General features: G+C 53.2%; 1 protein-coding gene across 3 annotated transcripts; it reads right to left on the minus strand.

The window, feature by feature from the left end:
- On the minus strand, positions 1–27,817 carry RSPO1 (R-spondin 1). Of its 3 annotated transcripts, none has more exons than XM_036876580.2 (7): positions 27,484–27,817; positions 23,807–23,934; positions 22,529–22,904; positions 12,415–12,705; positions 10,304–10,453; positions 9,859–10,047; positions 1–9,140 (listed from the first exon to the last, which is right to left on the minus strand). In XM_036876580.2, the coding sequence occupies exons 3-7, from the start codon at positions 22,620–22,622 to the stop codon at positions 8,977–8,979; spliced, it is 888 nt and encodes a 295-aa protein (XP_036732475.2). In that variant the 5' UTR covers positions 22,623–22,904; positions 23,807–23,934; positions 27,484–27,817; the 3' UTR covers positions 1–8,976. The 3 variants fall into 3 exon arrangements, with proteins under 3 accessions (XP_036732475.2, XP_036732480.2, XP_036732476.2); XM_036876585.2 differs by having other exon boundaries at positions 12,415–12,606; positions 27,484–27,814; XM_036876581.2 differs by lacking the exon at positions 23,807–23,934.
- Between the last annotated feature and the right edge of the window lie 12 nt (positions 27,818–27,829).

Below are 27,829 nucleotides of genomic sequence, written 5' to 3' on the forward strand. Positions count from 1 at the left end.
TCAGGATTCATAAATAAAGTTTTATTGGAACACAACCACACTAGTTGTTTACATATGGTCTATGACTGCTTTTACACTGTGATGGCAGAGATGAGTAGCAGCTGCCTGGTCCCCTGAAGTAACAGCTTGCCATGACCAGTCCTATAGGGCTCAGGTGTATGTTCTGTGCATTGAACAGGCACATAACTGATGAGCTGATTGTCTGTCGCCACTGCCCTCTGAGAATGTTGCCGGTACCAATATGGAGAGACATTTAATTTTTTCTGCCTTGGAGATTCAAACATAGGGGTTCCACTACACATCAGAGTGTAGCTGATGCTTTAGAGGACCTGAACGGGGCTCTCTGCACAGGTTTAAAGATCATGGGTGAGTGGAGTGGGCAGAGCGAGCCTGTGCACAGGAGAAAAGAGGGTCTGGGAGGAGCAGCGCTGGTCTGTCCTCTGGCTGAGGCCCGGGATTTCTTTTCTAAGCACAAAGGAGAAAGGGGCTTCAGGCAGAAATCCAAAGAGTCCCTTTGTACAGTCTTTGTGAGACCAGCTTTGGTGACCTTGAGGCAAAACATGACACAGGTAGAGAAGAGAGACTTGGCCTGACATGGTCCAGGCTCTTCGGGGGCTGCTCTCGGGTGGGCAGCTTCGGGAGCAGTGTCTGAGGCGGTCCCGGGGCCGACGCTGACACACACGCTGGCAGCCGTGTGGGGGTGAGACAGTCCTGAGCAGCTTCATGGGCAGTGGGCACCGGTGAGGCACTGGAGAGGCAGGGCCTGGTAGCTGCTCGTGAGGACCCTGTGGCATTCTGTGTAAGCATGTGTGATCCATCCCCTGGATCCCTCTCCTCTTCCCACTAAACAAGTAAGATCTGAACAGGCTGGGTATCATGGCACGCAGGTGGAGAAGAGGGCAGGCAAAAGGTGAGTTCTCACAGAGCTAGGGGATGGCATAGCCAAACCACCTGACTTCACATCGTGGCTCTGCCATGTGTTAGCTGTGTGCCCTTGGTCACATCCCTTTACCAGTTTGTGTCTTAGTATCTTCATCTGTAAAATGGGCATAATAATAATATCCCCTTCACAGGGCTGTACTGAGGATTCAGTGAGGCAATGTAAGTAAAGGGCTTAGATTAGTGTCAGTGCTATATAAATGTTTACCATTGCTATTATAAGTATGTCTCAACTGTACCCACAACTTCTCGAGACTTGGGTAAGGACAGGGAATGCTCTCTGGATCCGACACTGGGCTGGGGACATTCATGTAGATGTGACAAAGGTGTATAGACCATCCACTGAAACACAGAGTAGGGAGAAACTATCAGTAAGGGGAGCTTCCTCACATAACAATTTTATCTGGGTATAAAAAATGAGTAGAATGTCCACAGAAGGGAGGATGGGCAAAGCACATTTTAGGGGGAAGGAAGAACATGAACAAAGGCACTGACAATACGAAAGTTCATTTGCATTGCGCACCATGGAGCAGCTCTGAGTAGAAGAGTAAATGGGTTGGGGCATTGGAGAGGCAGGAGATGATTCTGGAAAACTGGGCTGTCACAACCAGTGTGGCCAAATGACATAAAGATCAAGGTCAGGCTGTTTTTGGTCCAGTGCCCTAATGAACTTTGATGCTGGCCTTATTTTGCTTCCCTGGAGAAAAAGGAGTAGGCGCTATCAATACCATGCTCAGTAGGAATTATATGAGAACAAACCCATTCCAGCAGGACCTTTTCATTCATTCACTATTCTTCATTCATTCAACAAACATCTAGCATGTAATACCAAAAGACAAATGCAACTAGTCAAATATACAGGGGAAATAGGACTAGGCAAGCTGAGGCTGTAAAGAACCTGTGGCTGCACTTCAAAAGGAAAGGAAGATAAAGGGTGGTGGTGGCAGGCGGCCATAAAAACAGAAATGCCAGTCAGACAACATGGAGAGGAAATAGAAGGACCAAAAAGGTCAAGCAGGTTTTTAAAGAAAATAGGGAAGTAGGAGAAGGGTAAACCATGGGAATGTGCTGAGAATGTGCTTATGAGAAATGGAGATACGATGTCTGTGGACGTTTTGTTGGTTTGGTGGCAGGAAAAGAATTGTAAATATGCTTGGTAGGCAAATACCTCGCACAATAAAATATCTTGTGAGAATGAATCTAGGGCATGAGAGAAATCAAACCCAGTCCATCGGCAATGGTTCTGCCCTTGGAAGAAAGGCCACGTATCTATTCAGGCAGTTGTTGCTGGTCTCCCAGCCCCTGGAGCACATCTGGAGTCTGAACCAGATGGGTTACATGGCTCTCAGCAGGCACGGGCTGCTGCTGGACCATCACTGAGCTTTTCTGTCCCAAGTGGGGAGATGGTGCTCTCTTTCCTCCACTTGGAGCCTAATGCTTGATGTGGCCAGCAGGCTGGGACTCTCCTTGGTGCCCAAAGAGAGGTAGCTCCGGCTTCAGGCTGGTCCCAGAGTGCAGCTCACTTCTGGCTTTCCTCTGCTATGGGCTCCCCAGCTCTGCAGTGCATCAGATCAAGTGAGCAGAGAGCCATCAGATGCCCATTAGGATGTGGTTTCCTCAGGCCCCAAATGATAAAGGTCACAGAAGTGAGACACTGGCTCAAATCAGGAACCATTATCCAAACATAAAGCCCTCAGAGATAAATCTAATAATAGAGATGTTCAGATTAAAATGCTAAATTCTGCAATCCTGAGCCTTCTTTTCACTGGGCCTGGACACCTGAGGCCTCCTGCTCCCATCCTCCAAGATGAGGCTGGCGCTCACCTGTCCAAATGTCCACCCTCATGTGCCCACAAGGCAGGCCTGGGGCCAGCAAAGCCAGAGCTCACAGAGCCATCCACCAAGCCCACCACCTCAGCCTCGTTCCACGTAGCGTCTTGCTCCAGCTCGCAATCCTCAAGAGGACACTTCCCACGGTCCCTGAGATTGTGACACACTCATTGTCACCACCATTTCCAAGTGAGCTTTCCAGGGCTGGCCTGGGAAAGCACTTTCCTTTGTTCCTTGAGTTGCCAGCTTGGTTGACAGGCTTGGATCTCGTCTGGCTGTTCCAGCATCACTTAACCCCCTCCACCGCGAATCCCTGCTCCCCCTCCTCTGATTCCCCTGCCCTGAAGGCTGCCGGCTTATTCTTTTGGAGATGAACTCATTGTTGACTTTAACTCACTTCGATGTTTCCCAGGGAAGCATGCTGGCGCGGATCCCACCCCAGCGCCTTGAAGAAGACAGCCGGGCCATTGCCAAGACTGGGTGCCAGGGGCCTTGGAACTGCCAAAATGCCTCCCGTTTTTATGGACAGGCCTGGCTCGACCTGAAGACATTCCAAATATCTAATCAGCCACCAATGGTACATATTGGGTTGCAGAGGGAGCCCTCAGAAGCCAGCCCTTTCAGCCAGGGGAAGGAGCCAGTCCTCTGCATAGGCCAGGCTGATACTCAACAGATGGAAAAAAGGACATCCCAATAACAATAATCAATAACCAAAGGCTAGCAGCTGCTGTGGCCTAGCCTGAGGGGCCCTTGGGGGTTTGGCTCCGCCTTCTTTTCCACACCAGACTGAGTCTAGCCAGGAATCCATCTCACCCACCTCCCTGCACCAAGCTCTGGGAGAGCGTACAGGCGAGGGAGGAACCATATTTCACATACTTTCTCTTTCAAAATGTAGCCGTTTCGCAATTTCCTACTTAAGTTCTGGAAGGCTCTAGGGTAGGACCCAAGCCACCTTCTCTAGCCATAGTGGTGGGTCTCTCACCCTCCTCACCACCACCCTGGTAGGCTAGGGGGCCAGGAAAAGCAGGTCTGCCTCTAGTAGCCATCCTCATCAATGGCTGCTCCCCTAGGGTCTCTCGGATGCCAAGCGAACCTCAACCAAGCCTCCAGCTCAAGCCTGCTTATTCTTCACCCTTGGTCAGCTCTTTCCTCGGGAGAGCCAGGAGGCACACCACACTAGAGCAGGTGCACCCAGCTCTGATTTGCTCGGTCTCAGCAACCCCGAGGCACCTGATCTTCAGCTCTGCTCTCCTCCCCTATAAACCAGGCTTCTGCCCTGGCTCACTTCACTAGGCCCCTTTGTAGGGAATCAGTTTAATCCTTAAAATGGAACCTGTTCTCTCGGATTGTTTTTCTCCTTTCTTACCACCTTTCACCAGGGTTGCTACCTGTTGTCTGTTTAAATCTGGTCTGGACCATAGCTGGAGGAGTCAGGGGCAAAACAACCAGCACCTGGATTACTGGCCCTGTGTCAGGGACTTGAATCAGGGCCCAGGAAGCCAACCCTTTTTCCTAAATTCCCTCTCAGTGCTTCTAAACCAAACCAAACCAAACAAACCAGAGGAAGGAAATAAAACTATTTAAAAAACAAATGCAGAGAATGCAACCCCATCACCCAAAATACTGAAATGGAAAACAAATCCATTCTCTGGAGACTTGGTCTGAAATACAGCAGAGCTGGCACTGGGTAAGGTGGGCGGAAATGTGTTAGTCTGGGCAGCTCTGCGACCCCATAGAGGAAAAAGCTAACATTTTCCAAATGGCAGTGTGGGCGTTTAATGACCACATACAAACCATGTGCTATTGTTACCTAAACCTGGGAGCAGGGTTAGGAATCTTGACGTGACTCCCTCTCTCCAGCACCGGCTCATTCTGAAAGTCACTAGGTGTAACCTCTGATCAGTCTTTCTGGTCTCTGGCCTCAGGTGGGCTGCTTTTAGGACTGTGCGCAGGTACCCGTCCCTCATCTTGAAACCCACACCCACCTCAGCTCTAAACAACATTCTTAGACTTGAAAGGACAGATGACAGATGGAGACATACAGGGGTAGATCCAGATGGGGCTGTTTTCAGGGATGCCCTGGGACTGCATCTGGAACTCCCAGAGGATCAGTATCAAGAGAATTCCCTCTTCCCTCCCCTCAGTCATTCTGAAGATGTGAAAGCTCCTGAAGCCTGCATTATGTTCCCTCCTTTAGCTGCAGAGAGCTTCAGGAGCAGCTTTGGGAAGTTCAGGGGGGTGATGCAGGGAAGCTGAATGCCTCAGAACATCACCAGAGTGACAGGAGATACAGGGAGCTCCAAATCATTCCATGTTGCTAAGAGTATTGATTTTTGCTTTGACGTTGTTTCAGAGCACAGCTTAAGGCAGTGCTTTTCAAACAGTTAACATGCGCATGAATCACCTGGTGGATCTGTTACAAAGCAAATCCTGATTCTTCAGGTCTGGGAAGAGCCTGAGAGCCTGCATTTTTAACCCCAGTTAGCTGAGATTGCTGACCCATGGCCACACTTTGAGTAGGGAGGACCTAGGGATCTGGGAGATTGGGACAAATCAGAGCCAGAGATAGCCAAGACATATGGGGACTGAGGAGTGATACCCAGAGGAGACGGTAAAGCAGAGAGAAGCAATATGGCACACACACAAGATCAGAAGCTGAGGTGGGGCCAGGGAAGGACAGGGCGACAGAAAGAGGGGCAGAGAAGAGGACCGAGTCAGAGGAACAGGGAGGGGCAAAGGCGGAGAGGCCAAAACCAGAGACAGATGACCGCTAGGGCCAGAGGGGATGGCAAAGGCAGAGCCAGGGTCAAGAAGAGGGGGCACAGTGAGGAGCTGGGTGCAGGCCAGAAGTGCCCATGGGCAGCCCATGACCCCCTAGGCTCCAGCACGGTCCCCAAATCCTGACCAGCAGGGCAGGGCTCTCAGGCACAGGGGGGATGAGGCCTACAGAGTGTCAGGGGCACAAACCTGAGGTTCCCCCACCTTCCTGACGCCCCAGCCTTCCCACACCAGCACCACCCTCCCCTTGCTCGGGCAGAGCTGTCCGGCCCCCAGGAGCCATCCACCACTGTTTTACCTTCTCTCTCCCCATGTATTCAACCTCTTTTAACTGGACCATTACCAGCAGGTTTTAACCATTCTCAGATCTTTCCCACCTAAAAAAAGAAAAGACTCTTCCCCCATATCTTTCCAGCCCCTGTCCTACTTCTCTCTCCTTTTCTCAGCTAAACCTCCTGAAGGAATTGTTTGTACTGATTTCTCCCTCCATCAGCCTCTCCAAACAGCTCTTGCTACAGTTATGATTGCCACACATGTTGTAAGTCCAGTAGTAACGTCCAGTCCTTCTTTGCTCCGTCTCTTAATAGCCTTGCTGGCTTCTGGAACATGACATTCCCCTGGTTTTCCTCTTGCCTGAGCCTTCTCTGACTTTGTTGCTGACGGATCCGCCCTCATCCGACCTTCACACTCAGGCCGCAGAGCTGAGTCCTGAACCTCTCTTCACTCAGTACTCTTCTTAGTTGGCCTCTTCCCAGCCCACAGCCTCAATTATCTTCTCCAAACCAGTTTCTGTTCCAGCTCTACTTGCCATCTTCGCTAGGGTGTCTCAGAGGCACCTCACACTCAACATGATCAAAGCCAAAGTTATGCTCCTCCTTGTCCTCCCAAACTGATCTTCCCATGGGCTCCCCATCTCAGAATACAGCGCCATCATCTATCTGGGTGTTAGAGCCCAAAACAGGGACTTTGTCCTTGACACCTCCCCTCCCTTTCTCCTTCCTTCCATATCCAGATCATCACCGACACTATTCGCCAAATACCTTTACTTTGGGCACTCTCTCCCCGTGTGCACTGCCACTGCCCTAATGCAAACCTCCAACATCGATCACCTGGACAACAGAAACAGCCTCCTGAGCAGCTTCCCTCCGGTCTGACAACTACACTGCAGCCAACATGGTCTCTGCAAAATGCAAATCTAGTCATCTTGGCCTGCTGCTTACAACTCTTCGGCACCCTCCCCTGGCTCTGAGAATAAAGACCCAACTCCAGGAGACCTTTCTGGAACCATCTCACCTCACTCGCCCTCCAGGCCTTCCCAGCTATATTGGCTTTCTTTCAGCTCCTTGAACAATAAGTGCCTTTCTGCCACAAGACATTGTGCCATCTACCACACTGCATGTGCTATGCCCTCTGTATAGAACTATGCTGTCCAATATGGTAGCCAGTAGCCACATGTGGCTAGTGAGCATTGAAACATGGCTCGTGCAATTGAAGAACCAAATTGTCAATGTTACTGAATTTTAATGAATTAAATTTAAATTTTAAAAATATGTTCAATTTAATGATTGACAAACTGTTAACTATTCCTGAAACAAGCTGAGTATGTGGATCTACCTTTCAACTCTTATTTTTATAAAATCTCAATACAGGTCAAATATTTCTAGTAAAAACTTCATATCCAAATTAAGATATGCCATAAAGTATAAAAATACACAAAGAATGTTGAAGACTTGGTTTGAAAAAAAAAAAAGAATGTAAAAGCTCTCAATAATTTTTTATATTGATTACATGTCAAAAAGAAGGTAACATTTGGCATATGTTTGGTTAAATAAAAGATACAATTAAAACTTCACCTGTTTCTTTTTTCTCTTTAGATATGGCTACTAGAAAAAATTTTAATTACCTAAGTGGCTCATATTCTATTTCTATCGGACAGCACTGGTCTAGAATAATACCATTCCTTCTCTTTGTCTTAACTCCTCCTACTCATCCTTCAGAGCTTGGCTTAAATATCACCTCCTCTGGAAAGCTTCCCTGAGATAAAGTCTTTAATTTTTATTCACTTCTATTCACTTTCATAGCTACGTTTACATGCCAGTGGTTGCCTGCCCTCAACTCCACCCATTTGTAGTTATACATTTTTTTGAATGATTAGTTGATTCACACTTGTCACCCCTACTAAGCTCTAAGCTCCATGAGAGCAAGGCCCATGTCTGGCTCTCCTCTGGAAACCAAATACTTAGTCCAGAGCCTGGTGTATGAATGGCTATCAGTGGACAGTTCAGAATGTCACAAGGGGTCATTCCATCCACTGTTCTGCATTTGGGTCCCATTATCCCCCACCATCTCACAGAGCCTGATCACTCCCTCCTTCCACGTGTGCCACTCTAGTGCTTTACTATCTAGATGCTACCTCTCCCAGACAGAAAGTCTTCTTTTAGAGCTGCCCAAAATTCTGGCTGGACTTGGCCAGACCTTGTTCCATCCTTAGAGGTACCTAGAGCAGTGCTTCCCAAACCTGAGTGTGCACGCCAGTCACCTGAAACCTTGTTATAAGGTAGACTGTGGTCCATCAGGCCTGGGATGGGACCTGAGATTCTCATTTTTAACACGCTGCCCAGTGAAAATATCAATGCTGGTTCATGGACCACACTCTTGAGTGACAAGGATGTGGTGAAGCTGGTTACCCGCTTCCAAATATCCCTAAAATTTTCTTCCTTCTCTGGATCCTCTGTCTAGGAGGCCACTGGGGTTGGGGGGAGGGTGTCTCTTGAAATTCAGCCCTGTCCCTTCCTGCTCCCATGTACCCCACCAATCCCTGTAACCCTGAAAAGGAATGTGGTGCCTGTGGCTACTGTTCTCATTTAGTTTTGGTTTTAATTTGAAATAAACCTTTAAGCAGTTTTCAGAGCAGGGCAGCCCTGATACGGATCCGAGGTGTCTAACAGTCTTCTCCAAGGATAAAGCCACACAGCTGGGAAGGCCGAGCAGTCCTCAAGCTTTGGCTCCTGTCTGCCACACTGGGCTGGTCCAACCAGCTCCTCCAGAAGGCTCCACTCTGCAAGGTTTGGGGTTGGATGCTGGGAGATGTTCTCTCTGGCACATCCATTGGAGGCATCGCAAACCATGTGTGTGCCACTAGGCCCTCTGCCAGGCAGAGATGACCCCTCTGCTTCCCCGCCCTGTTCAAACAGGGACGTCCGAGGGATGAAGTGCCTTCTGGTGGCCTTGACTGTTCATGTGTATGCACACGTGTGCCTGTATGGTGGCTGCACATTTGGGCATGGGGTCTGCGTGTGCACCAGTGCTCCCATGTGTATATGGAGAGTGTGTGTACGCTTTGCCCCGGGGCTCCAGTTCAGTAAAGCTGTCAAAACACAGAGCAGCGCTGGATTCTTTCTGCGTGAGCGTGGAGGCTGAAGAGCGTCCCTAGGTGGGCCCAGCAGGTGTGACGGGCCCCGCCGGCCCTAGCTGCTGCGGTTGCTGGCCCTTGCGTCTCCGAGAGCCGGCGCCCGCCTCCTTGCTCTCCTTCCTGCTCGGGTTCCTGTTGGCGCTCTCCCGCCGGCCCTGGCCTCCCTTCCGCCTCTTCTGCCCTGCAACCCCAACAGCAGGAAGAGTCAGCCTAGGGCATGCTGCCCCAAGTAAGGAGGCCCTGGGCATGGCCGAGGGCCCTGGGAGCGGATGTGAGGAAGCTGGGCAGGGCAGGCAGGGAGGAGGCATGGGGACACTGCCTTGAGGCAGTCGGGGTCCACTCAAGGCCTCCTCTAACAGGCAGCTGCATCAGAGAACCCTGTAACATGTGAGGGAAGGTCCCCCTCAACCCTTGATGAACCAGACAACCTCCTTTCCCTCATGTCTTCCTCAGACCTTGGACCCCAATGGGCCAGGACAGGCAGAATGTCCCCCACTCCTCTACCTACACTTCTGCCTCTGAGGCCAGCTGCCACCATTGCCAATGCAGGCTGTGTGACCCTGGTCAAATCAATATACCTCTCCGGTTCTCAGCACCCCTTCCATGCCCGCATCTGACCTCTGAGGCCTCGTCCAATGCCAACATCTGCTGGCTCAGAAGAAATGGGGACACAGGAGGGGTATGACACAGAAGTGTCCCGCTCCCACCATACAGAGTTCTGGGGGCTGCTGTCTGCTGGCGCCTGGTTCTGGTTCGCACAGCATGTGGTCTCGAGCTGGGGGCTCCACATCTGGCCCTGGCCTGAGGCCCTCTGCTGAGCAGCAGGCAGGAAGCAGAAGCGGTCAGACCTTCATGACTGTGCCAGACCCCAACCCCAGGGAGATGTGGCTGCAGCTCACCCTCAGGACAGGGCGTCCTCCGCACTGTGCACCTCCGGGTCTCCTTGACGTCAGAGCAGATGGCATGGTCTCCCCCGGGAGCATGCAGCACCCTCCGTGTCCTCTCCTCAGAGCCCCTCCGGAAACCACAGAGCTTCTTCTTCTTGGAGCACGGCCCCCAAAGGGACCACTCACTCATTTCACATTGCACTGGCAGAAAGGGAGGGAAGGGGAAGAGAAGGGAGAGGAGGAGGGGTCACATCTCCTCCCCCGGCCTCGAATACCCCAGGGGAGCCTCTCCCACCTGCTCACTGCCTGGGCCTCAGGCCAGAGGCACCTTTGGGGTGTGCTTTCTCTGAGAGGTGTGCTTTCTCTGAGAGGTGGCCCAGCCCACGCTTTTCCCGCCCCCTCCCCAGCCCTGGACACCCCCCACCCCCCACCCCGCAGGCTCCCTGCTTGCTCCTACCAGGACTGCTGCACTCCCTGGTGCCACTGGCAGCTGTGGAGCCCTCGGGACAGGCCGGGTGGCAGCGGCCCTTGTGCAGGAACAAGCTCTCCTTACACTTGGTGCAGAAGTTGTGGCTGAAGCAGGCCTCGCAGTGCTCAATCTTGCATTCTGAGGAGAGGACCAGATGGGGCTCTCCAGCCCAGCCTGGAATGGGCACTTCCCCTCCTCCCATACCCAGTGCCCAGCCCTCCACACCCACCCACACGGAGGCAGGACCTGGCCTGGTACTGAGGTTGCTACAGAGGGGTCCCAGGAGGAGGGAAGGGAAGGACAGGGTCCAAGGGAGGAGGCCCCAGTGGCCACTCTTCAGGGTTGCTTGGGGCTTGTGTAGTCAGCTGACCCCAGCCCAAGTCTAATTCCTGGCCCTGGGACCCAAGATGAGGCCCAAGAGACTTGGTTTCAGAGGAGGTGGGCAGTACCTTCTCGGATTAATGGGGATGACAGAGGAGGGTCCCAGCATTTCGTGGCACCCCAGAGGGCCACCTACTCAGAGCTGAACTGAGGGATACAGTGACCCCTGATCATAGCCGTATGGTCTCCTCTTCCTCCATTGCTGAGCACCCACAATACCCCAAATCCTGGTTCTCCTCCTGCCTGGGGCAGAAAAAATCTGCTTGGAGGAGGGAGGAGAAATCTCAGGGCAAATTCCTCTCCCTCTGCGAGGCCAAGTTCCAGGAGCCACCTTGGTTGGACTTCCAGGCCCCTCCCTGCTCCCCTCCTGCCAGCTTTCCCTCCTCAGGGGAGGTGTGGGGAGGGTGGGTTGCAGGGCCCGCTGGAAGCAGGCAGGGTCTTTCACAATCTCTCCCTTCCCAGGTGGTGGGCAGGGCTAACTTCCTCCCAGTCTCTGGCACCTGCAGCTTGGGCTGCCAGTTCCCAGGAGCTGGGAAACTCCAGCCAGGAACTCCCTATCCCAGGTACCCTGGGGAACAAGAGGGAGCCCCAGGGTCCTACCTCCATCCTCACAAGCACCTCACCCTCACCCTTCTATTCCTGGGTCTGGTTGCAGGTAAAATAAGAACACTAGCAGCTACCCAAGTGCCAGACATTTTAAGGGCTTTACACATGCCTCTTACAACAAACCTATGGGGTAAAAACTAGTGCTCCCCTTTTAAAGATGAGGTTTTGAGAGGTTGCAGCATGCCCAAAGTCATATAATGAATAAGTTGCAAAGTTGGGATCAGTACCCAAGTTGGCTTGGTCAGGCCTTGCTGTTAGCAGCTATGAAAAGGGCCCCATCACTTAGGTCTCATCTCCCTCCAAAAGTGGTTTTGAGACTTAACTAATAAGAGCACTGGAAATGCATCTAAACTGCAAGGTACTGAGCACATGGGAAGGGACACTGGCACTGTTTAAAGGGGTGTGGTCACTGCATGTTCCCCAGCATGTCAACCTGAGACAGGATGGAAGTGTGATAGCACATGCCTTGGAGCACGGGGAACTGTAGCTAGTGCGGGAGAGCAGAGCCCAGTGAGAAGACCAGGGAGAGAATGGGAAAGAGGCTCCCCAGGCTTGAAGTTCCTTGTGGTCAGTGGAGCTGGGGCTGGGTTTTAAGAAGAGGTGTGATGGATAGGTTGTACATCTTTCTGGCTGCAGTGTGGAGTGAAGGGCAAAGGGAACCAGATGCGGGCTAGAGGACAGATAAAAGGGCAATTACACTAGTCCAGGTAGAGGCGAGAGGAGCCTGGGTAAGACCACGGCTGTGAGGATAGACAGGAGATGGAGCAGGCACAATTCTGTTATTAGACGGATAGCGGATGGTATAAATGAGAGGTTGCCTCTCAGGTCTGTAGCTGGGGTGATGGCCTGGGGCACTGAGAGTGACCTATGGAAATACAGCTTGGTGCAGGTTTGGGGGGAGGAGATGTGGTTCTGAATTGGACACACTGAGCTGGAAACATGCATGGGCTATCTGGGGAGATGTCTGCCAGCGACCAGATACTTGGATCGGGACCCTCATTTCCCCTCCTCAGTGTCCCCTCTATTCCTCAGACCAGCCACCAACAGTTCAAAGCGCCCTCTCCCAGGGCCCAGAGCCTCTGGGGCCCTTCTGCAGCCCTGCCCACACTCACTGATGCACTTGTTCATGTCAGGGTTGCGGGCATCGAAGTATCCAGGCGGGCAGGAAGGCAAGCAAACGCCCACCTGGCGGATGTCGTTCCTCTCCAGCAGGATGAACAGCTTGGGTGAGCACTTGAGGCAGCCGTTGACCTCAGAGCAGAGCTCGCAGCCTTTGGAACAGGTCTGGCTCCCCTCAACACTGACTGCAAGGGTGCAACAAGGGTGAGAAGGTGGCCATAGGAGAACCTTTATCTTTCCCAGGCTCCCACAAAGACGGGAAGTGAGGAGATTGGAATTTCCACCTACAGAATGAATGTGCTTCTCAGAACGTACAGGCCAAGCCAGCAGCTCTTTGCAAGGCTGTTTTATATACCTCCCCAGTATCCTCTCTCAAGGGCACCAGCACAGGTACCTGGAGCAAGAGCTCCCATTCATCCTAACAGCCTCTCTGGCTTCGGGCACAACACAAGCTCACCCTCCAGGCTTGCCATACCATCCCCAGAGAAGCTACTGAAGCTCCACCCTTCCTGGAACTTTCCCCTCCCCTCCCCAGAGGAAGAAAAGCTCAGCTTTAGGTATGGAAGGAGGTGCTTTTTAATCCATGAGAGGGTTTTAAGGACAAGAGGGATAATGGGCTAAACTCTCTGAGGAAAAGATCGCCGGCCCAGCGACAGGAAGACAACTGGATTCATCTACGTCTAGCACTGCGATCTCAGCCCGAGATGACTTTCCTCCTCAGGGGACAGTTGGTAGTATGTAGAGACATATTTGTCACAGTGGTCAGGGGGGTCACTACTGGCATATAAGGGAGGGAGGCCAGGGGTGCTGAGAAGCATCTGACAATGCATGGGGCAGCCCCCACAACAGATTGCCTGGTTCAAAATATCAATAGTGCTGAAGGTGAAAAACGTGCCTTAGACCCGTCCTTTGAAGCATGATCTCCAGCCCCTGCACAGAGTCTCAGACCTTTGATACCCTTCCCTTATCTACTTGTTCAACCAACACTCACTGAGCTCCTCCCAAGTACCATCTGCAGGCAAAGGGGACGTGGAAGCAAAGATGAATGGCCACTCTGAACTGATCTTTCCGCGGCACAGACAGACTTGCAAATGCAAACATTGACATCCACATAGCCAAGAAATAATGGTCCCAAAAAGAAGAAAGGGAAGGAGTCACCAGGTAGGTGGCTTCGGGCCAGCTCTTGAAGGATCGGTAGGGATTGGTCCATTGACAGAGAGACAAGCGCCCTGTAGGAGCAGGACCACAGAGCTGTAAAACTACCGAAGGGGAATTGCAGATAATTTGGGGTGCAGGTGGGGTGAGGAGGGCAGTTGTGGATAAGGTGTCCTATCTTGAAGGGCCTTTTATATCAAACTAAGGAACTTGAACTTGATCCTGCCAGGCAATATTTCCCAGAATATTCCTTGGAACTTGATTGTCCTAAATGTTCATAGGAGGCTATGGAGAAAAGGGCTCTGCATCGGGTAAGACTGAGAACCACCAGGTTCAACAAGTCTAAACAGGATTCTTCACTGTAGGGGTCCCCACACCCTTTACTTTGTTCCTGTGCAGATTGGACTCTCTAAGAAGGGACACACACTTTCCAAACATTTTGGCCCCAGAACCCTTGTTTTACAGAGTTTTTCTTGGGACCTTTTTCAGAGCTGATGAGACAATAAGGAGCCACTGACAAGTTTTAAGCAGGAGTGAGACGTGCTCTGATTCGTGTCGGGAAGTTCCCTCTGGCAGCCTGGGCAGAGGCCAGAGATGGAAGGACCATCGGAAGGAAGCTGACCAGACCATCCAGGTGAGGAAGAGGAGAAAGTCTTAAAACAAATTCTGCTCAGTAGACACAGAGAGGAAAGATTTGGGAGATACTGAGGGGATACAATCAGCTGACCGTGGTGACCCGCAGGATGGGGAGGAGTCTGTGGTGAGTCCCAGGGCTCTGGCCTAGGGGTGGGGGGAAGAGTGGGCAGGCGCTAAAAGGCCCACGGGAAGAGAAGCAGCTGAGAAGGAAGAAGAGTAATTACGAGTCACTTAGGAGGAACCAGGCAGCAAGAAGGTGCAGGTAGAGCTGGAGACAGAGAGCCAGCAGAATCACAAGGACTATGGCAGATTGTGCCGCGTAGCAGACCCAGAGCTCAGGGTTCGAGTGGGCCGGACCCGGGCCAAATCCCCAGCCTGAGATCCTGGGCAAAACTCTGCATCTGGTGTGCCTCCCTTCCACCACTGAAAAAGGAGATGAGGATGCCCACTCTGGAGGGCTGCTCCGCGTGAGCCCTGTTTCGGGAACAGGACAATGAGTAAGAGTTAGGAAGACGAGTGGAGGAAGGCAGGGGGAGAATGACAAACAGAGCAATGATAATGATGACATCATGATCCTAATCGTGGCAGCTGATCACTCAGGGGTGGACACTTATTGTGCAGCAGGGACTGTTCTTGGTGCTTTACAAGTATGAACACATTTAATCCTTACAACCTAGGAAGTAGGTACTATTGTTTTTTTTTTTTTTTATCTTCGCTTTTACAGATGAGGAAATGTATAATTTAAATCACCCGAATGAGGCTTCACAGTCAGTGTATGTTCCAGACAGAAGGAACAACATTTATGAAGGCTAAGGGCAGGACAGTACAGGGTGACATGGAAGCTGAACATGTGGCTAGCCTGCTTTTTTTAATTGTAGAACTTCCCTGTGTAGAGTTAATGTTACTGTTTAATTAATTAATTAATATCATTCTTGTTGGCTTAGTTATTATAAGAACAAAAAAATACTCCAAATGTTGTACTGGAGTTAGGAGGGAGCCCTTGGGATTATTTTTCCACTTTGGGCTTTTATTCAGAGTATTACAAATTAATAAATCATGGTAGATTTTAGGGACCACTTCTACCTCAAAGATATTAAATCCTCTGCTACTCAGGGTTTAGCTGAATTTATTGTTGTAAAGGAATGCTCCTTCTAGGTTTTTTGCCCCGATGTCAGTAACAGAAGTCACCCATGTGTCCCATCTGTAGGCCTCGATGGCTATGCTTCCAAAGTCATTCCTTCCTTGTCACTTTTTTAAGCACAGATTTGCAAAAGGCCTTCTCAGAATCCTGTTGCCCGCCTCCCAGTCAAGCAAGAACAATTTTCTGTGCAATTTTCTTCAGCGTTATCAATGACATGGCAAGAGGAAGTGTGGCACACGTGGGGATCTGAAATTAGTTCAGCATGGCCGGAGCATGGAGCAAGCAGTTAGACACGAAGCCAGAGAGGGAAGTAGGGCCAGAAGAGGGAGGGTCTCAAACTCATATAAAGCGGGGTTTGGACATTGTCCTAAGGGAAAAGAGGAATCACTGGAGGCTGTAAAATAGGAGATACGATCAGGATTCCATTTTAGAAGGACCACTCTGTAGTGTGGAGAACGGGCTGCAGGCAGCGCAAACCTGGAGGCAGGAAGACTCCAGGTTCACAGAGGAAGAGCTGAAGCAAGAGGATGAGAAGGAGTAGATGCAGTAAGACATTCGGGCAGTAGAATCAAGACTAGGTGGTGCACTGGACAAGGGGGTGAGGGAATAAGTCGACGTTGACTAATGGACGGGCAGTGAGGTGGGGAAAGAGCCAGAGGGAGGGGCTGGCAGGGAGGAGGTCTGAAGAAGAGGGTGGATGTTGACTTATTCCAGGAGTTGGGCTTGGGTGACAGGGTAGCTGTTGGTCCTTCACTGAAGGAGGGGCCACAGGAGGTGGAGCAAGTTTGCATGGGGAAATGCCGAGTCATTAAGTTTTAGATGTGTTGAGGTTGTGGTTCCTGTGGGACACCCAGGGGAGGATGTCTACTAGGTAGTTGAACCTGTGGGTCTGGAACTGAGAAACACTTTGGCTGGAGATGGAGACGTGGAGTCTTTAACATGAAAACAGTCATCAAATCCATGGAGGTCCATGAGATGGCAGGGAGAGTGGGTATAGAGACTAGGAAGAGGAATTGGACATTTAAGAGAAGGGACAGAAAAAGAAGGGCCAGCTAAGAGCGAGAGAAGGAGCGACCAGAAGGGTAGGGGACGGTCCAACAGCCCGTTGCGTCACAGAAGCCAAGAGAAGGGTACACTCAACAGAGGAGGGAGCGTCAGCATGCCAGGCGCTGTGGAGGTGTCATGTAAGGCACTGGCCACAAGCAGGTTGTTGGGGCCATGGTGCGGGCACAGAGCAGAGGGCAGTGGTAGAGGAGTAAAAGGAGGTGAGGGAGGAGAGGCATCTCATGCAAGGAATTAGCTGGAGAGACGGGGAGAGAACCAGGGGTCTGTCCACAAAGTTGTCACTGGTGGCTGAACCTCCGGGAGTGGAAGGGACGCCAAGGCAGAAGCTGTACGGCCGGAGGGGAAGGCCGAGGGCTGAGGCCTGGGGCAACACTCGCATTCAGCAGGCAAGCAGGGGAACAGGGGCTCGGAGAGAGGCCGCGAAGGGGTCCCTGGAGAGGTGGGAGGAGGCTGAGGGAGAGCGCGGACAGAAACCGAGTTGAAAAGGGAGAGCTCTGTGGGGCTGGCCCGGGAGGGGCGCCCCAGCTCCGACGCAGATCTGCAAGGCTTGTGTTAGGCGGTGACTGGGTGATCTCAGAAGAGCGATTTGGCAAGGTGGTGTGATGAGAACTGAACCACAGCAGGCTGCAGAGTGAGTGGAATGGATGGAAGTGGGGCTTACGTGAGGGAGGGACACAGAGAATCAGAGAACATAGAAGGATACAGAGAGGAGAGACCAGCTGGGAGCAGGCGCTGTGCTCAGACTCAGTGGCAGGGAAACTGATGGAGCGAAGACCCAGGGACATGGGAGCTCAGGTGGTGGACTCGGCCTTGAGGCTCCAGGATAGGGTCAGGACTGAGGGAGCCGAGTTCCCTGATGTTTGGGGGCTCAGGAGGGGGAATCGGAGCTCATCAAGGAGAAGCAGAGTTCAGTGATGGGTAGGGGTCAGCTCAATGAAGAAAGGGGTGCTTATCAAGGGGGACAGGAACCCAAGGGTGTCTCTCAGGTGAGCGCTCAGTGAGGCTAATGGACAGGCAGTGAGGTGGGGAGAGAGCCAGAGGGAGGAGCTGGCAGGGAGGAGGTCTGAAGAAGATGGATATTGGGGGTGCATATGGTTCAAAGGGGAAGACCAAGGCTTGTTCTTCCATAGACATTTGCTGCACACCTAACGCATGCCCGAGCTGCTAGGAGCTGAGGGTTGGAGGTATAAACAAAGATCCACCCAAGGATATGGAAGGCAGGGCTGGCTACGCACTCTAGTGAACAGGTGAGTAACAAAGGGCAATCCCTTACCTGGCTGGCTTCGTGAAGAAGGGGTGCCACACAAGAGGAACAGCCTGTGCAAAGGCTCTGAGGCACCGAACACCCTAGTGTACCCACAGAGTGGGAAATCAGACTTTATTTTATTGGCAAGGAAAGGGACCACGGAAGGCCATGATCAGATTCAGAGGTTGAAAGGCTTCCTCTGGCTCCTGTGCCTGTGATGGGAGGGAGGCGTGAAGGAGAGGCAGCCTTGGAGGATTGCAGCCTAGCTGAGGAGGCTGTGGACGCAGTGAGGGCACTCATGGAAGGGATGGGGCCTCCTTCCTAACACCCCTATCACTCAGCCCTGCCCTTCCCAGGCACGTCCCCAGCCCCCCACTGCCTCTGCCCCCAAGCACTCAGTGAGACCCCTGGAGCCAGGAAGGCCAGGCTGTGCCCTCCTCCATTCTCCTGCTGCTTCTCTGCCTCCTTCATTCTTGTGCAAAGCCCTTGCAAGTTGATGATCCTAAAATCAAAACACCCCTGCCTAAAATCTATCAATAGCTCCCCTCTGCCAGCAGAATTAAACATAACTCCTCTACCTGGCCTAAAAAGCTTCCATGAGCTCATCCCATCCACCTCATCTCTCAACACTACCTCTAGCAATATGGAGCTATTTTTGTTTCTCTGAACACTTCACACTATTTCATAGCTCTGTGTCTTGCTCAAGTTGATCCTTCCGCCTGGGGAACACTGTCTGCCGCCTCCTGAGCCTAACTCTTCAAGCCTCAGAATTAAAGTCACCTCCTCCAGGAAGTCTTCCCTGATCTTGCCTTCTTGCAGAGTCTGGATTCATTATTTCTCTGTGCCCATACCCCCAGTACTTGAATCACCTCGTGACGTTATTATCTGCTAATATGTCTTTTTACCCTACTAGGCAGCTTTGGAGAGTGTCTTACTTCTAAATGGGAGCCCAGTAAGGGATGAGGCTCCATGGAGGGGTAGAGCTAAGGATGTGGTGAGTGAGATAGAGGTTCAGGGAGCAGCGTATTGGGATGGAGCTCACTGAGTGTTCAGTAAAGTGTGGGGAGTGGGATTGGGTAGGAAGCAGGGCTGGGAGAGGGCTGGGTGGGAACCAGTGGAGGGTGGACAGGAACTTGTCCTGACCCAGAGGAGAGATGACCTTGGTTTTAAGGTGGCATCTAGCCTTGGAGGACCTTGATTCCCTGAGAGACCCGAGTTAAGCTGATGGGGGTGGGGGTGACAGGGAATGGGTCCCAGTGAGGAAGATGAGGCAGGGGGTAGGCAAGGGACCTTCTCAGGCCCCACACCCAGACACAATGTGTCTCTTCCTGGTGTGCAGGGATGCCCGGGCATGTCCCGCTGGGAAGACCCATTATTCCTTAACTCAACCTTGAGCTTGGTTTAGACCTTTTTTCTCACCTGGGCTCAGATAGCCTTTTAACTGGCCTGTCAGTCTTCCACCTCAGGCCACCAACCCCCACCTCCATCCCCTCACACAGTAGACAAAGCTTCTCCCCTAATCAAAATCTCTCAGTAGTTCTTCATTACCCATAGCCAGGGTCAAGTGCAAACTCCTCAGCCTGGCAAGTGCCAAGTACTCCACCACCTGACCTCTGCTTGCTTCTGTGCCACCCTGCCCCAGGACCACCCTTTGGCCCCAAGTGGCTTTCATTGCTCTGTCCAGATGGGTGCTGGGCATTGTGTTTCAGCAACACAACCCTACTTTTCAATAGGAAAGATCCCTGATTTATAAGACAGATATGAGCATAGCTGCTCCAGTGAAAACCCTAGGGCTGCCCAGAACTCCACTCTTACACCATTTGTCCAGCCTCCTAGCTGCAGCCATTTCCTGGACAATCAGTCTCTGCATCCAACCTGCTCCACACCTTTGACCATGCTGGTCCCTCCGCCTGGAATGCTCTTCCCTCTCCCCTCCCCCTCTCCCCCATGCCTAGAGATGATGACCTGCTCATCTTTAAAACCGCAACTCAGAAGCCACTCCCTCTGCGTTCTCCCAGCACTCCCAGTGGCTGCAGTCACTAGCTGGACTGAAACTGTTTCTCCTCCCTTGCCTGTGGGCTCCTTGAGATGCATCTCTGTGACCAAGGCCAGGCTCTGTGGGTTTCAAACAGACGTATGTGGAATAGCCCAAGGAATGAAGGAATTCCTTCCTTCCTGCAGCAAGGGAAGGGGGACTGAGCAGAGGGTCAGCGCAGGAGGGGATGATAGCTCCAGGTGCAGAACAGGGCAGTGAGAAGGAGCATGGCGGGGGTCCGGCTCCTGGAGGCCCCGGGGCTCAGTGTCTGAACAGGGGCGTCCTGGGGGGCAGGACTGAGTGAGGGGCCCCGGAAGCAGACAGAAGAGGGGGTCAGTAAGGGGAGGGGACTCAGTGAGAGGCAATCCAGGTGAGAAAGCATGGGGCAGTGAAGGCCAGTGAAAGGCAGGAGGCTGAGTGCTGGAGAGGCTGGGGCAGGGGATGTGCCCTCGGGGAGGGAGAGGGGAGGAGGCCGCCCTGTGCAGAGTTCATCGCTCACAGCAGAAGAGCTCTTTGCTCAGTTCTCCCCCTCCGTGCAGGGAGACCATCACTCAGACCCAAGATCAGCCATTTCTGGGCTCAAAACTGGTGTGTGGCTCCAGATCAGAGCTATGTCAGGTGGTTTCTGGGGGCTCACTGAAACGCAATCACAGATGGTGCACTGTGTCAGCCCAAGGGCCAGATACGCAGCAAGCCCACCTCTGTCCCCAGGCTGCCCCGCTGCCTTCCCACGTGGTTGCGGGGCCAGAGCACGGGCACACAGGTATCTGGGACCTCTTTCTTCCCTCCCCCACTTCCTGAAAAACCCAAGGGCAAAATGGTCCTCACATTGTTTATGTAACAGTGACATGTATCCCCAAGTCTGTACAGAGCTTGATATTTTACAAAGGTTTCACAATATATGTATCTATTATCTCATGTAAGTCTTACTATGTTCCTTTACAGTTAAACTTGCAGCTTTACAGCTTCTATTTAACCAGTATTGCCTAGGAACATGGACTCTCCTCCCTCTCTGAGCCCATGTCCATTTGATCCCTCACTGCACCCTGAGCCTCGTCCCCCACTTCACTGCATCCTCCTATCTCACCATCAGGGATGCTGTCACTCACATCCCCGGGTAATTAAGCTGGGCGACATGCTGCCAAAGCTGTGGGATGTGGGTGTATCAAAAGGGGATATGTCAACACTGCTGCATTCAGTTGGCCATTGCAGGGACCAGGCACTTTCTGATGCCCAAGACAGGGCCTTTTTTTTTTTAGTGCAACAAACTTGAACCCAGGTCTTCTGACCCTGGTTTAGGTGGGTGCACATTCTGCACATATGAGTGGAAGCATGACCACTGGTGCACAGTGTATGAGCACGAATGACTCTTCTCATTTGCTCTCTCTCCTGTCTTGGAAATAGAGAAGACTGATTATAAACCACTAAACTGCCTGTGGCCTGTCAAGTCCAAAATACTGACCACAACAGATGAGAAGGGGGGAAAATCAAGGTCTCGCTGCTGATCAAACTTAACTGTCTCTAATTGTTTGTTAAACCAGGGATTTTCAGCTTCACCAATTCTCTAACCAACCCTGGGCTGGGTTCTGGCCTTGGCATCTCCTGTGGAGACCCAATGAAACTCCACCATCTTTCAACCTTTCCTGGCAGGACTTGGTCTGGAGGCCTCAAAAGTGAAGCAAGAGGTGGTTGGGCTAGGCTTCACAGGCGTTTCCAGCCTGTGGGCGTGACTTCTCATGGAGGCTGTTGAAAGAGAGACAGGCCTTGGGGTCTGTAGCATGGGACCCCACTCCACTCGCAGGCACAGGCCCTCACACACAGTGGCCAGTCCCTCAGCACAAGGGGCAGGTACCGAGCCCTGGCACTGGAGACATCCAGGAGACTCTAGAGGGCCTGCCCTCAGGACTGCCTGGGGCAGGATTCTCTGAGGGACGGCAGGGGCGGTGCGCACAGGTTCATCTTGAACTCTATCAAACTGTTTTCAAGAAGACTAAGCTCACAGGAATTAGGAGACCTGGGTTCTGATACTGATTTTGTGTCCTTTGGCCTATTGTCTCTTTCCCGTTCTTAGTCTCGGTTTCCTCACCTGTATACAATGATAGAATTGAACTGTTTTTAAGCTGTGAGGACCCTTCCAATGACAATCTATGTGAATTCTTAGCGAAAGCAGGAAAAATGAAGCTGCTGTGGTTGGAAGGGAAGGAGGGCCAGACTCCTGCCCACTGCCCCACCTTCACCCCCCAGTGCAGCTCCCCAAATCACACCGGGCAGAGCTAAAAAACACAGGAGTGGGTAGTTGCACAACACTCCCTGCTCTGCTGTCCCTGCCCCATGATCTGGGCAGGGAAGGCTGTGCCCACTGCTGTGCAAGGACCTGGCCCCAAGGGGCTGAGGGCTGTACATCAGCCACCACTAAAAGAGAGGAGCCCTGAAGTCCTGTCCTGTCCGTGAGGAGGGTACCAAGCACCCTGGGGGGCAGCAAGCAGGGGAAGCATCTCCATGGATACCACACAAAGCCGGTGTTATGTCAAAGGGCATAATCCACAACGGATCCTCAGAAGAGAGGGGTTAATCTAGAAAGCAGAGTCTACAAGGGGGAAGAAAGACAAATGAGTAATCTACAGAGTAGGTAATTTCCACCCATTAATCCACTAACCCATAATCCACAAGCAGGGTAATCTACTGAGTACTCTACATAGCTGTAACAGACAAAGTAGAAATCAGCAGTGGTCATCACAGAATGAGATTACCAGGCCCTCCTGTCTCCAGGCGGCCCCCTCCCACTCCCAAGGCCAGCCAGCAGTGGTCCAGCCCTGCTCCATTACTCACTCCGCCTCTGCCTCTTCCCCTTGATCCCCCGGCTGCCCTCGGTGAGATGCATCCAGCTCAGAACCAAGGCCACCACACACAGCCCAAGCCGCATAGTCACTGGCCGGCTCCAGGCCCCTGGTAGGAGGGGTGGTCTCTGAGGAGGGGGACAGTGCAGGGTCCTCGCTAATGCCTGCAGGGCTGGGTCGGCAGCAGGAGGCCCAGGCCTGGGCCGTATCCCAAATCCACCATAATCTCAGCTGGGGACAGAGAGGGTGTGGGGAGCCCACTTCTCCATCTGCCCATAAGGAGGTCCAGACAACTTTCCTCAAAGGCACCTTGGGGTTTCACATGGGAGAACTCTGTCACTTCAGCAGGGACACCTCCAAAAACCAACCTGTTGGGGGAGAAAAGAGAGGAATTAATTTGGGGATGCCACGGGATCCCCCCACCTATGCCTCCTGCCCTCCCGTAGGGTCCCCTATCCAGGAAACTGGAAACTCAGAAGGGTTGGACATTACAAGTTATGCATCTGGCACCCTGTAGAAGAAATCTGCTCCTTTTCCTATCAGAAGCCCCTAACCTGGGACTGGAGCTGGCTACTCAAGCAGCTGGAATATGATGGACCCTCGCACCAAACTTGTGAGTCAGTAGGAACCAGCTGGCCCCACCCCTGCCCATTAGCGGCCAGCTCTAATGGGAAGTCCTTCTTTAGGTCTATCCTACAGCCCACATGCTGCAGTAGTATCCTATCTCTTGAAGAGGAGCTCTCCTACCCTTTGGCGAGTGACCCCCTCAGCTTTCTCTTCCCAGGGCTGAGTCACCCCTGGGCCTTTCATCTGTCCTGGAGCTACAGCAGTGGCCCCCAACAAGCTGGCAGACTCTGCGTGGCCCTCTGGGCTTGGCAGGAGAAAAGGAAGTAAGGTTTCCCTAGCCACAGAAACTCTGACACAGCAGGCCCAGCGGTCCTGGCCTTTGTGAGGGGATAAAAGAGGCAGCGACACCCGCGCCGGCCAGAGACACAGAGAATGGGGATAATCCCCCAGCCCAGGGAGAGCCAGGTCTCTGTACCCACTGGCCCTGGCAGGGATGACAGATGACCAGAGGGGGAGGGGGCAGGGGAAGCTGGTCCCTCCCCGGTGAAGCGCGCCTGGGAAGTGGGAGGCCAACCTGGGAGTCAGAGGCTGAGAACCCCACTCCACACTCAGGACCACACACTCCCCGCATACTCTCACACAGAGCCCCCCACCCCGGCAAGTATTGCCCCACCCACTTTGCTGCCCGCCCACCCACACTCACACGGGGGCAGAAGGAAACAGCAAGCCTTCAGGAAGCTTTGCAGATGCCAGGGAAGCATCGTCCTTCCATCCACTGGTTAGATGCCTTTAGGCAAGTCACTTAGCTTCTCTGAACCTCAGTTTCCTCATCTATACAATGGGGATAAAGAGGCTTATTTCACAGGCTTGCTCTGAGAGTTGGCCGAGTTTTGGCTTACTAATGAGAAATCTGACATGCTGGAGCAGCAGAGCCCCTCCCACCCCCTGTCCCAGTCCTTTCCCTGCTGGCCTCTCAGGGAGGCCCCAGTAGAGCCCACCTGCATGGGAGATAAATCATTATCCCACAAGGGAGTTTGGTACCTTCCTCCCTGGCCTCTCCCACTGGCTTTGAAGGCCAGGCACACTCAAGTGGTTAAACTGCCTGTGGGAAGTGTTTACACGAGGCTGATGGGTCCCACCTGGTGCTGAGTCCAGAACCAGCAGACATGCCCCCAACCACCCCCAGATGCCAGCCCCTACATACCCCTCCAGTACACCCTGCGTGACCTGCTAAAGCTGTCCAGCCTCCCTAGCCCCCACTGCACACTTCCATCACCTACAGATTACGGACGTCCAGCTGGGTTTATCCAAATGGGGTCTTTAGCCTGCAGTGTCTAGTCTAAGAGGTTGGCGCATAAACTTCAGAGTCAGACTCCCTGGCTTCAAATGTTGGTTATGCTACATACTAGCTGTTATCTTGGGCTAGTTGCTTAGCTGGTTGGAGCCTCAGTTTCCTCATCTGCAAGAGGGTTGTTGTGTTTTATAGCTGAAATGAGTTAATCGATGAAACTGCTTAGAATGGTACCTGGCACATAATGAGGACTCAGTAATAGCTGTTGTACTTTCTATGACCAAAACTTCATTTTGTGTCTACATGCCAATGGTCATCTAAAAAGGAATATAAACAGTTTTTTTTTTTTTATCATCTCTATGCTAATCTTCATACTGAGCACTGTTATGCAATTTCCGTATTTGCATTTATCTCTTTGGTTGATTGCCTTGGTGCCAAAGTGATGGCTCAGAGTGCTAGGGTTAAGCTTTAATTGCAGCATTTCTGGACCTGAGGTCTGAGGCTTCCTGGCAGATACATTCTCAGGGTACACGAGTCCTTACATTGGACAAAAACTGGAGGAGACCACATCAGACCAACTTGGCACTGAATCCCAGGCCTGGGAGACCTTGGTCTTGCTGTGTGATCAACACCCAGGAGGGCTGTGGGGCAGGAAGTTCTCCTACACATCTGTGCACCCCCTGTGCCTGCCCTGAATGGTGCCTGGCATATTGGGAATAGTGCCCAGCAAACAGGAGCCCCCTTCCTCTCTCTCCCTCTGCTTGCCCTCTAAATCCTCCCTCCCGTCTCCCAGGCCTTAGCTTTCAGCCTGCTCTTGCCATGCTCACCCAGTCCTGGCCAGTGGGGATCTTTTGATCCACCCCCGAACCACTATCAAACCAGGACCTCAGCTGGGAAGTAGGGAGGGGGATCCAGGTCTGAATTTCACTGAAGCAAGTGACGCCGGCTTCCCTCATCCATCACTGGGTGGGAAGAGATTTGAGCACTTTAAAAAATATTCATACAGAATCAACCCTGAGAAGGAGCTAAGGGCTTACAAGCAACAGATAGGTGGGAAGCTGGATGTGGACGGGGGTGAGCTGGGGGACAAATGTCCTGTCTAAAGGGAGCACATGCTATTCAACTCCAACTGACTGTTGACAGGCAGAAATGTTAATGGCTCAGTATTACCAGATCTTCTAGTTTTATTTTTTAAAGTTTAAAATTCAGAATTATATGTGAAATCTGGTTTTAAAAGCTGGACAGTTCTCAGAATAGGAACTCCGAGCCCCAGAGAATCACAGGTGCCTGCATTCAGGTCCCTCCAGCGAGTCCCTGCCCAGCTCCTGCTTCCGGTGCAGTGAGCACACACACAGACCACCCCAGACAAGGGCTGAGAGGTGGGATAGGAGCTAATGACTTTCTAAGCAGCCTGCCACATTTCTATTAGTTCCTCTGTTTGATTTCCTTTGCCTTGGGCTACATGGCACAGGCAGATACTTTTTGGAGGTCCATTACTCTGCACACGCAGAGCCAGCAATGGGAGCTGCTGGCAGGGATCAAGATCTCAGGCATCCGTGGGGGTAAAGAAGGGCATTTTGTCTCTGCCCAGGTGGGGGTGGGAGATTCACACTCACTAGGTGCTTGCACCACCTGCCACGTGTAGGCGCTCATTTACTCCTCACCAAACTCTGGAAGGGAAGCAGAGTTGTTCCCATTTTACTGGCCCTGAGAGGTTAAGGGTCTTGAGGTTAGAAATCTAGTCAATGACCAGCCGGTCTGCTACTCAGAACTGGGTGTCTGGGAAGCGTGCGAGGAGCGGGGAGCTGAGGGGCGTGGGGCATGACCCAGCCTGGGGAAATAGACCCAGGAGGCCGGGACGGGGCTGGTGGCAGAGGCAGAGCTGGCCTGGGAGACCCAGGAGAGAAGTCCCACTGTGCTAGTGGTCCTGGGGGGGCTGGACACACGCTGGGGTGGAGCGCACAGCTGGGGGTGGAGCTGAGGGCTGAGGCTTAGTGTTCCCAAAATGCTGGAATAATTTTCACCTTCTTGCCTTCAACACTATTGGGATAAACTGGTAATCTCCCCGGGGCCGGATCCAGACCCAAAAATTGAAAACCATCCGGATAGTTTCTCATTAGCTCTCCCCTGGACCAGCTAAGGGTGGAGAGTTTTGGCCGGAGAGCGGCCTGGCGGGCAGGGGCAGAAGTTCCTGGTGGGGTGGCGAAGTGCCGGCCGATTGGCGCGTCGTCCAGAGCCGATCCAGGTGCTGTGGCAGCCGCCCAGTACCAAGTGCAGCGGGGAAAGGCTCCTTCACGTCCCTCCATCAGCGCCCCAAGCACGCAAATTCTTCTCTCGCCACTACCAGGAGAGACCCAGCAGGTGCAGGGGGAGGGGAGGCGGGCTTGAAGCCCCTCTGACTGCCGTCCAAAATCCAAGAGAACGCTCCAAGTCTGAGAGGCCGGTTTCACAAGAAAACCCCTGCCTCCAAGCTCCCGCCCCCAGATTCATCGTTGTCTTCCTGGGAGCCCCGGGGGAACACAGCCGCCACCGCGCCCTAACCAAGCAATACCATCGCTCCCTCCGCGCGGGACCCCTCGGGCCAGGGAGCCAGCCACCTCGCAGAGCACCGGGGGCGGCCGCGCACGCCGCCTGCCACGTCGGACCCGTGGCCGGGCTGTGGGACTGGGGTGGAGGTACCCCGGGGCTGTGAGACTCGCGGAAATCCGAGGCGATGAGAGCAGGGATCGAGAGCTTCTGGACTGGGGAGTGGGGAGAAATAGGGCTGGTGGGCTTGGGGACCTCGAAACAATCAGATCAGATGCAGAGCGAGGGGGTCACTGGGGGCTGCGGGGTTGCGGGCAGCCCGAGGCAGCGGCCGGGAGAAGACTGCCCGCTGACTTGAAGGCTGGTGGGGGCGAGGGGCGGCAGGACTTGAGAAAGGCTCCGAGAGGTGCCCTCTCTCGCCTTCGCTGACCCCACTGCAGGCACAAGTCCCCTTCCTCCCCGCACCCAGCTCGGCCAAGCCCCGACAGGAGGGCCCGCGGCGCCCCAGGTCCCGGGGAAGGGGGCGCTAGGGAGCAGGAGGGGGCAGCTCAGGGGGCACTCACCTCCGCGCTGCCAGCTGCGGCGGGGGCAGGCCCGGGAGGGGCGAGGACGCGGTCGGTTCACCCGCCCGCCGCAGGACTGTCCCGGGCGCCCGGCTTGCCCGCGCTCCGCCCGCGCGTTCCCAAGTTGCTCAATCTGCGGGCGGCTCACGCCCTCCGGGGCCAGCGCCCCACCCGGCGCATCGGTCCTCTGGGGCGGCTCGGTCTGGCCCTCGCTCTCCGCAATGCCCCTCTCTGGCGGTCCGCTCCCCACTCTCCACCCTGTGCTCGTGCTCTCCGTCGCGCCTCCGCTCCGCCGGAGCTCCCAGCCGGGAGAGGGGCCAGTCCTCCGCTCGCACGAGGGAGGGAA

The sequence above is a fragment of the Manis pentadactyla genome, chromosome 4, assembly GCF_030020395.1.
Source record: "Manis pentadactyla isolate mManPen7 chromosome 4, mManPen7.hap1, whole genome shotgun sequence".
Lineage (NCBI taxonomy): Eukaryota > Metazoa > Chordata > Mammalia > Pholidota > Manidae > Manis > Manis pentadactyla.